At 40.9% G+C, this 15,000-nt stretch overlaps 1 protein-coding gene across 1 annotated transcript; it reads right to left on the reverse strand.

The window, feature by feature from the left end:
* Positions 1-6,911: 6,911 nt before the first annotated feature.
* wnt8b (wingless-type MMTV integration site family, member 8b) lies at positions 6,912-13,990 on the reverse strand. Its single transcript, XM_034681243.1, is given in 7 exon segments — positions 6,912-8,155; positions 9,292-9,434; positions 9,521-9,646; positions 10,594-10,732; positions 11,694-11,727; positions 12,912-12,961; positions 12,963-13,990. Coding segments are annotated over 7 exon segments (1,083 nt in total). The 5' UTR covers positions 12,984-13,990; the 3' UTR covers positions 6,912-7,585.
* Positions 13,991-15,000: the final 1,010 nt, after the last annotated feature.

A 15,000-nucleotide genomic window follows, 5' to 3' on the forward strand; every position in this document is an offset into this window, starting at 1 on the left:
CATTACACCTTTGAGATTCTATATCATTTAACCAGGAGATAACTTGTTTTATTGTCACAAGGAAATAAACAACACCAGGTGTCCCTACTTTCAGTGTCTGCTCATACATTAAAATATAAATAAATGATGATATTGAAACATGGATGTCTAAAATATGTGATTATAAAATTGAGTTCTCACCAGTGATTTGTCTTTCCAAAACTGTGGCAAAATAAGACACCAGCCTGGAATCTAAATTCTGTTTTCATCATTATTTTTTAAGAAACTTATTCTGAAAAATTGGAAAAATAAGGATGCATCTACGCTTCAAATGTGGAAAACACTCATGAAATATTATCTGAGTATATTTAAAGGACAATATCGGAGGACAGCTACAAAGGAAAACTATTTGACCAATTATGGAGCAAGATTTATGAAGTTCTGTAGACTGATAGAAGCCACAAAATCACCCCGATTACCATAAACTCAAAGGAACCCCCCTCAAACTTGTTGTATTAAGCAAGTGTGTGTGTGTGTTGGTGTGTGTCTATAAGTCTGTGAAGGTGTATGGTGGACAAGTGTAAAAATGTCAGAGTGGGTGTGAGGGATACAAACTACCTGTGAGATCAATTTAATGTGATTGTAATGTGAATGATGAACACAAACAGGATATTTGAAATGAAATATGATTTTCTTCTTTTGTTTCTGTTTTTTGCTTATTTGTTGTGTTTTTATTTTTTTATTTTTGGGGGAATTAAGATGACTAATTATTTGAATCACAGAATGTACTGATGTATTTAGACCCTTGCGCACTCAATACAATAAGATTCTATTTTTTTAAAAAGGGGCGGGGTATTTTAAAAACTGCTGCACATAAGTACGGTTTTCAAGTGTGCAGACTTTTCTTGAGTGTGTCCATCTTGTGTTTATATCTCTACTTCATCATTATATTTCATAGGGGACACCACCGGGCACGACTTTGTTCCCCTTGGAAGTGGTTATCCCTCAAATACTGTTGTGTTTACAGTACTGCAGCATATTTTTATATTTACAACAGTTTTTCACTTAAAAATCAATCTATCTTTGGTATGTTTGCACAGTCTTGCACTGCTTGTTGGGATGAGCATGTTTTCATTCAGCAAAGCTCATGTTAATAATTGCAACAATTTTTACTTCTTTTCCCTTTTTTGCTCTGTCCTTTTAATTGTGTGGTATTTTTGTACTGCGTCACTAATGCAAATCCTGTAGTCTTGTGTCTGAGCAGTGTCACCATATGGGGGTCAAAGGTTGGGACAATTCTAACGCCCGTGACTGATAGAGTTCCGGAAAAAGTATTTGAGCATTTGCAGTAGTGAAGTGGTGGGGCCCAAAAGTTAAATTTTTTCACAGGGCCCAAATTCCTTGAGCTCATGTGTCTGTGAACTCTTAGTTTGTTCTCTGCAGGCATTGATCTTTGTTGTTTTATCTAGCATTGTATCAGGTCCTGTAGGAAAAGTGTTTGATTTCACTGTTATGGCTGACAAGAAATTAAAGACGACCCGCAGAAATCAGTTCTATTCAAATTATTTTTTTTATGTATGTATTGTAGTTTTGCGGTATGTAAAAAAATTATTTAACTATCGCAATAACAAAAACGACATATAAACACTAAATGGTGTGCAAAATGTGTACATTGCATTTGAGTCTTTTAACATCTGACTCTACTTTTTGTGCCTGTGATAAAGTATTTCTACTGTGCAAATACTGTCTCACATAAATGAAAAAACTGTAATCTGGATAATCTACTAAAATCTAACCCCTGAACACAGCACAGTTAGAAGCCACCACTAATTCAGTCTAACCCACAAGATGACTTATTTATCAGCAGGTTGAGAAGTTGTCCTCGCTCTTTGTCTTTTTATAAAGCTGTAATGAGTGACTGAGCAAACATGTTTGAAACCCTGAGCCAATATTTAACTGACGTTATCATTGGTTAGCATCACTGCATTGATCATACACTGATCACTCCTCATCAGATAGCAGTGTACACTGTACCTTGCTCAGTGGACTGATCAGCTGTGTTCAGTCAATGTCAGAGTGGTATTGAACCTTGCTGCAGTACATCTTATCAATCACTTTGATCATTAGCACTGTTTATTTTGAACCATTTAATGACTGTGCTCGAAAGTACAAAAGCCTTTCCTGAGTTTTGCCACCAAACATGGAAACATGTTGTATGTTTTCTCTTGAGTCAGGCTTTATCAGCAGATTTCCTCACCAGGGACTACTGTGGCTCCCTGGTGAGTTCCCATGCTCTTTGTTTCCTGTGCAGATCAGTGAGCTGAGCTGAGCTGATCCCTCCGATGCTCTTCTCTGCCCATTCTTTCAGCCAGGAGATCGACCACCCCGGTGAGTCTCCAGAGGCCTGTATCTCGATCCTGCTGATAGGAGCAAACACATACACCACTGCTGTCTTCTCCACAACTGCTGTCAAAACAAAGACTCTCTCGAGGAGCTATTGTTACAACCAAATCCTTTCCCTATTTCTGCTACAGACATCTGACTGCTTAATTGAGCTTGTAGCCAGAGATGACAAAAGTGCAAGCATTATTTACTCATGTAAGAAAATAATGCATCAAGCTTTGAATTACCAAGACCTGGATGACTGAGAACCACCACTGACATCTTATTTAAGTAGAAATACAGATTGCCTTAGGACTACAGATTTAGCTAATTCCGGCATATTTACATTGAAGCATACTGCTGAAATGTTGATTAATATGCATTGTCCTAGTTAAATGTACTCAAACTCAATACATGATAATGCAAAATGCTCTGAAACGCACTTGTATTAGTGTAAAAAGTAGCCTCCTATTTCTAAGGGGCTGTTTCGGTGCAAACCTCATGGAACCTCCTGTAATATCTGTGAGGCTATTTAACCTATAAATTATTCAATCTTCAAATTACATTTTAAAAGTACTTAATAAGAAAGAAATAAGAAATAAGAAAATGTAACAGCCAATCACAGTGTTCAAGTTGTTGGATTTTTTATTTTCATTTTTTATGTAATGTCTAAAAAAAGGGCAGAACTTTGCACCAGTTTGCAAATCAGTTGCTTTGTTGAGTGTCATGATGCAACTCTTGTCCGCAGCGATTGCTGGTTTATTTTCATCCATGTGGCAACAAGTTTCCTCTGTTAGTCAGACATCACACTCACCAGGAGCCTCATCTTCTGATCATGTTTTCCTCTCTTGTCCATTTCATTTGATATTCCCTTTCATGTTGTTTTCTGCATGTGAAATGTACTGATGGAAACACAAAGGAATCATAAATTCAAGTGTGTTGTCCCCTCCATGAAGGCTGAAATGAGTTTTGTCAGTAGGAAGATGCATGAAAAAAAGTTAGAGTTACAAAGTAGAAAGCAGTGATATCTGTGTTTTAATTTTGTGGGTAAAAGTAAAATATTTTCAGACAAGCAGAGTACAAGTTCTTAAAAGCTTACTGAAGCACAGTAGCAAAGTATTTGGACTTACTGTTTCTCCCCACCTATGCTTCAGCAAGCACAATAATTGCTAACAAATTGACATACAACTGATTTTTTCAAACACTTCCTGTATGTCCCTCCCCTCTCTACCCATCAGTGTTGGCTTTCTCTCACATTCACTCTGACCCTCGCCCCTCTAGGTGTTGTAGGTCCAGAACCCTTAAGCCATAAATCCTATTAGTCAGGGATTCTGTGAAGCATTAAAGTCGTTTTCCCATCTTTTCATTGATTGCATCATCACTCGCTACCTGAGAGAGAGCTGCTGGATTTGAGTATTCACTCTCAACATAACCAAGATGTCAGCAAGGTTTGTCTAGAGAGTCTCAAAAGTTTGATTTGAATGAAAAGCTCCATCACACCTCTTACCAAAACTCAAAGGTTGAGGCCTCTGCCTAAAACCTCGCTCTTCCTCTCTGGTGTCGCCTCTCTCTCCACCACCTCAGGCTCATGTGTTTTGTCAAATTGAAGGTGGCAGGGCCGGCCTGAGAGACGGAAGTTCAGAGCCTTCGGTCGGAGGTCGTGTCACTCTCTGGGTGGGGGAAAGTTATGTAGTCTGTGTCATGATCGATGTTATGTGCTGTTTCACACGCTGCTACAAGGTGTGTTATATTCAGCGTGGCTCCCTTTACTTTTTGCACTCTTGTGGTTGTTAAGTTAAGCAAATCATATCAACGGAGGAAACAAGAGGAAAAGATGGTTTATAGACACGGTGAATACTTTTGTCCATCTTTGATTCAGGTTTAGATCTCAAACTGCATAAAGAGTCTTAAGGTTAACAGCTGACTCTACTTTAATCACTGTAGCACTAAAACCAGATTGTGCATTTGAATGAATAACCTGATGGTACCAGAGTTTTAGTTTCAGAAGGGTGCTAGTTTCCATTTGCAGTTCGAGTAGTATCCCCCACTGGTATTTCAGTGGTCTGTGGCTATCTGCAGAAAACAGTCTTTGTGAAAAGCAAAACAAGCAGAACCCACTGACAACACTGAGCTTTTTATGAATCTCTGCACACACACACATCTGCAAATGAGCTCCGTCTACTGTTTGATAAAAATTGACAAGTGTAAGGAAGTCTCAGGCTCTCTGTTATCCCTCATTAGCACATCTCCTGGCTACACCGGTGACCTAAAACATTGTCTGTTGCTCCAACAAGCCAGTGGTGTACTCAGAGGGGGGCAGGAGCAGCCCCCTACCCCCAATCCCCTCATGTTTGAAAAAATGTGGCATCCTCGATGAATCATTGGGAACAAATTTTTTTTTGGGTTGTTAAGTAAGGCTTGGAGGTACATTTATTAACCTTGGAAGACTGAATTTAATGTAATTCTTACATAAGTACAAATAAGTCTATCATCTGTATAAGAGTTAAATACAACCACTCAGTTTTGAAATGACCATGTGAAAATTACAGACTGAATCTTGCAAGAATGTAAAATTTGTGAAGGAAAAAGCATCCGTTCTGAAATTCTAATTTGAATAATGTTGTGTTTTTGTTTTTCATCATTGGGTTGCCTTTACAAAATGTTAAATACTCACCAAAATGCAGGAAATTAAGTGTTTGCAGCATTCTGTGTTCAAAGTTTCCTGGATGAGGAGGACCCCCAGGTTTGGGGTGCAACAGGCTATATTGTTCTCAGTTGGATTACTAGTGGCACCAACCAAGTACAGCATTATCCATGGGTAGAAAGTCACCCAATGCTTATGTTAACCCAACACTTTTGTAATACGCAACAACCCCAACTGCAGCATACGACTGATTCTAGGTCAGGTCAATCCAGTGTAGCTAGATCTGTATTGATCTCTGATATAAATAATGAGCAAATAGCAATAGCAATAATGGTAAATAATGAGCACTGAGGGGTAATTTTGAGCAACAAAAGCATTAACTAACTCTGTTTTGTAGTAATCTGTGGTTGTTTTGCTTCTCTCACCTGCTGCCAGATCGGCAGGGTAAACACAGTATTCCAACCACACACTGCCTCTTTACAACTGATCTCTGTGTGAGCTATAAGTGTCGCAAGGCGTGTCAAACTGTTAAAATTTAAATTGGCCAAACTTGTTTTTCTGCTGCACTTTCCCACACAATCCCTAGTTCCCTGTGTCAGCAGCTGCTCTATGTGTTTTGATCCTGATACACAGGGAACTGTCTGCAGAGTGAGCAGAGCATGACAGCATGGCTCATGTTGGACACCAACAAGTACATCTAAATAAGAAACAAAGCATTCACTTCACCTTTTTAAGTGGTGGTGAGTTTGATCCGAAGTGTAAATCCTTAACATCATTTTGCCTTCAAACACTGTGACTGAACATTTTGACTGCTGTACTCTGCAGACAGTGAGTTTCAGCTTTTGCACAGAGCTGCAGGCAAAGTTCTCGGTATGCCAGGTCTTTTGTTCCTGAGAGGGTTTTTTTTCACACATGCCAGGCAGAGCAATCCAGACAGCCCACAGGGGTCATCAGAGGAGGGCGGAGTTTTGATTATGATCATTATTCGGTAAATAAGATGTCAACAAGGTGTTTCCTTGACACCTTATTGAGTAAAAGGAGGAAGGTGCAGAAATGAACGCCCCCTTCTCAATGGGCCCACTAATCTCCTCTTTCATGTCCCATCTCGTCTGAAGGGTTTCAGCCTCAGCTGCCATGTGCGAGTTTGCCTGGGCCTGGCACCTCTTACTCGCAGGTGGGGTGAGTATCCTGGCAAGCATGTGTTTATAAAACCCACTTGTTTGGGCACAATACTTGAACTAACTTCTTTTGAGAGAACAGTGTGAATCTGTGCAAAGCCTTTTCCCAAAGTCCTTTGGAAGGCGACGGCCCATTGAGAGCAGAGAAGAAGGGATTACCTTCCTCGACAGTGGTGCATTTCCGAGAGAGCTGATTAGCTCTGCATTCATTGTTAAATCGAGCAAAGGAAGGCCCTAGAGGAGTGAAAGGACCCAAATAGGTGGGCCCAGAAATAAAACAGCCGCAGGAAGCCTTGCACAGGCAACCCAAAGTTTTCCCAACATTTCTTTCCCCCACTCCTGAGGAGGTGCGGCGTGAAAAAGGAGATTAGCATACAAAATTAGAGGCGGGATGATTTTTTGAGGGCAACTTGCCTCATGCCCTCCACCCCCACGGCCCTGCTCCGCCTGGACAAAGTTAATTAAACTAGTATTAAACAGTAAAGAAACTTCCAAGCGCTAAGGAGTGAGGGGGCTCTTTGAGGATTACCATGATGAGGAGGAGAACGGGAGGTATTTGTTGAGGCGAAATTGAGAAAGGCGTGATGGAACGAAGAGTACACTGGAAAGTTTTCTGTTCTAGTTGCTTTGGCCCCGTGTGAAGAGAAAGTTGTGTTTACTGCAAACCATCAGGTATTAAAGTCACAAAGAGAGTGCTGAAGAAGGATGAACACTTTCTACAGACTGAATGATGAGTAAGGTTGAAGGATTTATTACTTTTCATACATTTTAATAGAAGACAAACCACAAAGGGCAACTAACGACAAGGAAAACTAGCAAATGCTGTGAAATAAATTAACAATGTACAGTACAAAGTGCTTCATTTAATATACAATTAAATACAACAAGAGGGCAGCAGGGGTCAGGGGGGGCAGACTGTCCAGGAAAAATCCCAAAAATTCTGAATGAATTGAAATCTTGGCAGTGAAATTTAAAATGCTCAAGGATTACTGCTAAGCTGACAGAGTAGTAGTTATCCTCTTGACAGTTGTGAATGTAAAAGCTGAATATGATAATGCTCAGTCATCAAAACCAACAGTTGTCAAAAGTTTTCTTGTGTAAAAATAAATAAACCAGTTGAGGGGAATTTTGACTTCGAAGAAAAACTCTTTACTGACTTTTCAAAATGTTGTAAAAAGTATAAAAATAAATCTTAAATACATATTTACCAAAAATCTACAACGTTTTTGACCCTCTGCTTCTCATCGTCTCTATCTTGTGTCTTTGCACATCCCACTGTCTTTAACTTTCGATATAAAACTGACAAAGGAGATGTTCTGAACGTGTATTTTTGCTAAGTTTTTGTCCAAAATAAAGTTGCAATGGTACAAAAAAAGACAACAGAAGGTGAAAGTGAAGATGCTCAGTGCTTCTTCCTCAGTCTGAGGTTCTTCCGGCGGCTCCCTGCGCTCTCATTCCTTCCCCTCTGACCTCCTTTCTTCACGCAAAAGTACTTGGTCACTGTCTTTCTGCACTGCTCGCACTTCACCGCGCAGCACCAGTGGAATTTACAATTACAGCTTGATACCATCTCGGCTTTGCGCTCCTCCACAGCCAGCCCACACTCCCCGCACAGCCTCTTGCAGCTCCGCTTCTCCCACTTGCTCAAGTTCTTGCCCTTCTTGAGGCACTCTCGGCCCTCTGTGCCCGGCAAGCCCAGGGTGCGGTTTTCCAGGCAGTAATCAGGGGAGTCCTCGAGGTGGACGAGCTCCTTACGGGAGATGGAGCTGAAAGTCTCTGCGATGGCTCCCCGGCTGGCCGCGCTGTTGCCCGCTCCTCGGAGGAGGTCCACCTTCAGAGCGCGGTGGTACTTCTCCTTCAGATAGATCCCCACCTCCCTGAACTCTGGCAGCTGCAGCCAGCAGGTCTGAGTGGTGCAGCTACCTGAGACACCGTGACACTTACACGTCCTCTGCATGGTTCCTTTTACAGCCTGCAGACACAGAAAGGTAATTTTAACATCATTTAAATGTATTTATAGTGTGCATATATATCACCTCCATATTAAGAAAAAGTTTCAAAACAAAGACGTTCTTTATGTTTTGAGGATGTGGTATGTTTTCTGTATGTGTTAAAGACAGGATGTCTATTGTCTCTTGATTGATGTGTTGTCAAATTAACTGATTGTAAGTCTTCCAGTTCAGTAAAAAAGGGATGAATACACTGAAAAGGAGAAATGATAGCTTCAAGGGCCTTTGCCGAGTGTCTTTGTTGTCCTCAGTGTTTCCTGACTTTCCTCAACACAAAAACATCTGCTGTTTGAAAAGGAAAACGTTTTCTTTCCTGGAGGACGGTATGAACTTTCTCTTGAGGTGAGGCTGAATCAAAGTTTCACATTGAGCTGTATTGTCCCTCTAGAAGAAATAGGAGTATTTATTTAGCATGTTCATTATCAACATGTTTTTAGTGCGAGAAGACCCAATGGAGAGTCCTATTGAGGGGAGAAATGAAAAAAGGAGTTTTTCTCTCTTTCTATCCCCATTTTTTTCTGTTACAATGATGCTCCAGGTGCCGTGGGGATCCCCGGGCCCGACAGGGGGGAGCAAAGGCACCGTAAACAAAGAGCACTTCAGCTGCACGCCTGTGGTCCCCTCAGACTCCCCCCTGGGGCCAAACAAAGACCAACATAAATGTGGGATCCTTATTGCAAGAATAAAAACTAAACACTTATTTTAAAAAGCAGCATAATACAGAATGCTGGCCGATGTCTGGCTCTGCAGGATCTCTAATTAAAGCTTGCACCAGCGATCCTCAGATTCTGGAGTAGAGGTATTGTCGTAAGGGGCATTCAGCGGTGGTAAATAGGCCCTTCTGGTACACCGAACACACTGTTATGATTGGGGACGAGTGGCACCTCACTTATAGCGACGTGAAAGGGATGCTTGGGTGGCACACTCAGGGTTATTCTGAGCAGGGAAAAATGATTCAAAAGGTGCTTCACACTGTGGAATCAGTTGGAGGGCTGGGAGAGATTCTCAACATTTAATGGGAGCTGCCACCCAGTTTACATACAGTAAGATTTCAAATAAAGACATAAACATTTAACTGAATTAAGAGCACCTACTCTACCTTACGACCAGCTTCGTTATTATGGAGATTCATTGCTGCTCGTGAGTCCTGCCCAGTCTCCAGGGCGTCCACAAACTGTTTAGAAATGGCCTCTCCGAAGCCAACGTTGTCACTACAGCCGCCCCACAACCAACCGTGACCACCTGTCGGACAAAGAAGGAGCCCAGTTACAGATATTGTGCAATTAAAGGCAATAACACTTCTGTTGTGGTTTGCGTGTTCCTCTGACCTCTTTGTCCATTCCTGCTGTCGTCACAGCCGCAGTTGTCGAAGTCTCCGAGGCTGCAGTTCCTTGTTAGAGTGTACATGACTCCGGCGGAGCTGATGGCATGGACGAACGCCGTCTCACGATTTGCTGTCAACACAAACAAACATTCATCATCACATCACACAGATGAGTCGACTTTAAAGTCTAAAGTGATCCACTGAATAAAATCAAGGTTTGTAGGCCAAGAGCACGTTATGGCTGCCCTCAACACAAAATAAAATGTAGAACCATTAAATCTGAGATATACAGGATTCCATATTTGAATGAAGTCAGATTATAGAACCCTTTGTTCACCAGTCTATCCCTAAAATAAGCTATAGACTTTAATCCCAGATTAACAATACATCTAAGGATTTGAATTATTTCTTCGCTGATTGTAATGTTTTGTATTTTATGTTGAAACTATAGGCAATGTAGAGACAAACATTAGACTTTGCAGACAATGCAGTGTTTTTAATCAATCAATCACTCATTATAGGTTATACATTTTATCTGGCATATTACAATCTCCCTCTGTTACTAATTGCAGTGATCTGTATCAATTCTCATATTACACATTTAGTCATACTTTTAATAGAGCAGCTGAAGATACACTAAGTAAATTTCCCAATTCTGTTCAGCACTATTAAAGCAGTCTAAAAGCATCCGCTCTTCTAAGCTGTGCCTACATGAAGTTCATTTTGTCGTGCCGAACACATTAGGCTTTAATAAGCTGCAAACAGAGGCAGTGATTCTGGGGGATGTTGTGATACGGATTAGTGTGTTTGTTTTGCCTCCAGCAACCGTACCCACTGTAAGTATCCCAAAGGGAGGGGGTGATAAGCAAACATCTCTTTTTCACAAAGAGAGATAAACCCTCCTCTCCTCTCTAACCCAAAATCTTGCAACAAACAGAAGCACACAGTTACAAAACAATCTTTGAAATTCTATCAGCCATGTTTCCCTTTTTCCAAAGCACGTCTCCCTCAGCTTCTCTCCCTGCAGTTGAGATATGGTTGAGGGTCTTGAGGGTCCCAGGGGGACTCTGGACTTACCGCTGCGCAGGCTGCTGTGCGTGGACAGCTGCAGAGCTCTCTCGGGGCAGTTCCAGCGGTCCCATGCAAACTGGTATTTGCACTCTTCGATGCCGCTCTGAGCTCCTGCTGCTACACTGCTGGAGTAGATCAGGTACGCCTGCAGACAGAGAGAGATGGAGATGTTAGAAAACACAAAATATATGCAACAAAGACACATCACTGATGAGAAGGTTTAGAGGCATTTGGCACAGTTTAATACCAAGATAGCAGAAAATATGAGCGACTGCATCCTGCCTCATACATCCATACCAATCAGCAGAAATTTAAAGGGATTTTTTTTAAGGGGCACGAGCTTGAGACCAGAAAACAGAATTTGCGTATGTTTAGATGTTAAAGAAAACCAGGAGCCTTCTGTCTGAGTTCAACCTCTCACTGGTGTCACTGTTTTTCCTCCTCACCTTGAGAAAAGTATTTTTTTGACCAGGACAACAAGGCCAAAGGGAAAGAGTGTGCTAGTTTTCAAATGTGTCGTGTCACTTTGCCACTTTTCAAGAATAAGTAAATAACATGTCTATAACTGCGTCTATTTTGGAGACTGATATAATATAATTTGTAGGCAACATTGAGAAAATCCATGTGAACCAATATAAACTGTGCACAACAACACTATACTCTCTCGACTTAATACGGTTTGGGGCTCCCTTTAACCAGTCCTATGTGTCCTTGGCTCTCACCCAGCGCTCTGCTCTTCTTCAGACTGTGTGAACGATAATATAACTAATATGTCTCAAGTGGCCTTTGGGAAGATGGAGTACCTCCTCTTTCACAGGGGTCCGGCTCACTAATGATGACCACCCACTACAGCCATGCCTACCCCGGCCTCTTAAACATTCAACCCTGCAGATACACAGAGCCTCTGAATAAGGTCAAGTGTATGGCAGAGGGAGGGGGAGATCACAAAGGGGCCGAGTATATCACTGATATAACAGACAGGTGCCAATACACTTGAGTTAAGATATCACAAGGAAAACATGTAGCCCCACACTCCAACTCTCTTTCTCTCTCTCTTTCTTTTGGGGAAAAGGACGGGGACATAGATCAAAAGAAAGTTGGCTTACCTTGGGTCCAGTCATCAGGAAATTATTCACTGACCTGGAAAAGGAGAAAGCTTATTCACTCAGGGAAGCTCAGTGTCCTCCACAAATTCCTCCACTAACATCTCTCATTAGTGCGCTTTGTAACATGTTAAACCATGACACCAGACTAAACCTCAAGGAAAATATAACTGCATTTGTTTTAAAACATTTTGAGGGATGTAAAACAGGAGGCACAATGAGGGAAATGGTTGCAGGACTTAATTATTTAACATGTATGGTTGCCAGTTTGTGAAAAATGCCTTTAAATGGAGTTGAAAATGTAGATATAAAGGTTGGTAACCTACTTGTAATTGTTTATGTTTGCAGTCAGATGTTCATATGAGCTTTTGCAACCAAAAGTCGTTCTTTCAAATGCTTCACAACATATCTGGAGAGCTTTTGCATTTTTCTTTACATTGATTTAAGAGGGGACACATCTACTAACCTTACTGAAAAACACTGCTAACTATGTTTCTAGAAATGGAAAAAGTGATGCACTTACAGAGGCTAAAGAGTGTTTGTTATTGAGACTTAAATAGCATTTTAATGCAGGGTTGCCAAAAGCTGCTGGCTGGTGTTCAATGCGGTGAAAAATGTTGGAAACCTTGAAAAATTCTCATGCATTTGTTTACAAAAGACATGAAATCTTTGGTTATGAATTTTAAGTTCAGCAAAAAATTGTTTAAATCTCTTTGGTGTCAAATTGTTGGTGTTTTTGAGTAGTAAATTAACAGATTTTGGTCCATACTCTCTAGAAATAAACAGTCAGATGTTTTAACCAGGGTAAAACGACTTTTCACAATCTGGCAACCCCCCAAAAAAGTCCTTAATGTTTTAAGTGGAAGAAAGATGACTAATTAACAATTTATAAACATAACTTCATGATATCAATGAAACATTAACATTATAAAAATGGTAGGCCTAAAAATCAAACATTAAATGCACCATTGACTCTTTAAACTGAGTCCTCTATTCAAGTAATTTCATAATAACATTCACAAAATGTTCAGGATCTATATAAAATTGGTCATAAAAGTAGTTTCTGTAATGATTAAAGGGATTATTAAAGAACACAAAACTTTATTTTTGTATACATGGCGACACTTGCCACTGCAGAAACGGTCTGTCTGTCGATGCACATCATTAGCAAACAAAATGAACCTGCAAAAACCCTAATATTATATGATAAATGAAACTTACCAGCAGCAGTAGCACCTCATGTTAGCCAGCAGAATGAAGATGTAATAGAAAAACCTCCAAATGCATGAACATCCTGACAGGTGAGGGGGATCCAGTCCAGAGCCTGCAGACGGTCCAACGATGGAGAGGAAACTGAGGTAGCAGCACATGAAACTTCTTCAGGAGGCTTCCAGGATTCAAGGAGGGGGCTCTGAAATGGAGCTGCTCTCGTCCCCAACAAGAGATTATCTGCTTAATTAAAGATTTTCCCCCTTCTTACTCTCTGGGCCAATCAGAAGTTTTGCACCGAGGAGAGACTGAAATGATCAAAAGGGCACCCTGGGCCTTCAGGGCCGGCCAACGGTGGGCTCCCTGCCTCCATTCAGCAGCAAAGGAAGATCTGTTTAATCCTATAGGAAAAGTGTAACACTGATCCCCTGAATTCCTGCTCAGAAAAAAGAGTTTATTTAAGCTATCTAACGCAGGGAGATTAGGGGAAGATAGTCATCTGGATGACGAATTGTTAGCTTGATAGGAACAAAAAAGTTTGTTCCTGAGGAAGTAATTCGTGGATTCACAAAGGTGTGATTTAATCAATGTTTGACTACGTGAAACACGAGGAGTATTTTTGAGATTAAAGACAGTCAAATGCTTTTTTTCATTTGTGACTGAGACGCGTCATGAGTTCAGAACTCAGCCATACTAGAATACTAGGTTTTACGCGCACAGAGGAGGATGCGTAACTTATTATGGTCAAAGATTTGCGCACTTAGATTCGTAGGATCTGATTTGACTACATTTTCACTTTTATTTCTATATAAAAATGTCTGACTTTGTTTTTATTCGGTTTGAAACAAAAACAAATGAGTATTTCATGTCACCCTGAAATCTCCATCTCATTTATTTACAGATTAGAGAGAGTAATTTCCACTAAGCAAGATGTAACGTGATTCGGGATGGAGTGAACGCCATTGATTAGATTGGCTATTGGGGACATTTGCATCACTAATCCAGACGGTCCCTACCTAACACTGGATGAAGGGTTATTCCCCACTAACCCCGTCTGACCCGTAAGGACCCTTCCCTTAGGCTCAGGCAGCCCTTTTGCAATCTTCTTGTGTGCAAATTAGGATTAGAGAAAAAAGTGATTTGGAGGGTGAAGAGGGGAGGATGAGGTGGCTTCTAAGGGATGTTTTTGGATTAAGATTTAAAGAGGAATGAGAAGTTAAAAGAGAGAACAGCAGGATCCAGCATGCTGTTTAAGCAATTTTAATAACTTATAATACAATAACAAATTTTTCTACATAGTGGCAGCAACACTATTTAAATAACAAGGCACTGAACTGAAACTGTGGCTGACCACAGAGAGTTGTCTGAGCTCTAACAGGCAGTGTGACCGTCGCCACACTGAGGTGTTAAAGCTATGGAGAGCCGTGGCCTGACAGCCAGCAGCCAATGGACAGAGGGCTGATGTCACTGTTTGGGCAGCAGAGATCAGCAGTGGTGGGGCCACTTACAGATGCGACATTACAAAGAGCTGGACGTGGTGGCTGTAACTCTGTAACAGACTGCAGCGGCCTGGTAGAAAAACACCAATTGAGACATGCACATTACATTCAGTGCTTTGACACAGAGCACAGGAAAGATGTACTGTGTTAGATGTCTAGTTGAATAGCAGTAAAGGAATTGAACAGCAGAGGGAGCAAGTGCACAGACTCATGAAAAGGTTAAACGTGAAGTCAAACTGGCTTTGCACATTGAAGGGTAAATGTTTTATCATAAGTTCCTTACATAGAGGAAGTGGTTCCCTAAAACAGACCATAAATGCAGCAACACTAACCTGTAGAAAGCGGTGACTCAGATGGCAGCACTATTGTGTGTGTCAGAATGAAACCATTGTGTCAACGAGCGAGTAACTGCCACCAAAATGTCCTCATGGCATGATGTAGACACAAGGTGATGTTTATATTTATCTCAAAGGCATCAACAACAAATAAACTGTTCAAATGTAAACTGTACCTATGCATCTGTGGAAATGTGCAAAACATTTGTAAATGTAACAAATGATTCTTATGCACAAGAAACTTATATTGAGTGTGATTGTGATGAG

This window comes from Notolabrus celidotus, chromosome 4, assembly GCF_009762535.1.
Source record: "Notolabrus celidotus isolate fNotCel1 chromosome 4, fNotCel1.pri, whole genome shotgun sequence".
In the NCBI taxonomy this organism is placed as follows: Eukaryota; Metazoa; Chordata; class Actinopteri; order Labriformes; family Labridae; genus Notolabrus; species Notolabrus celidotus.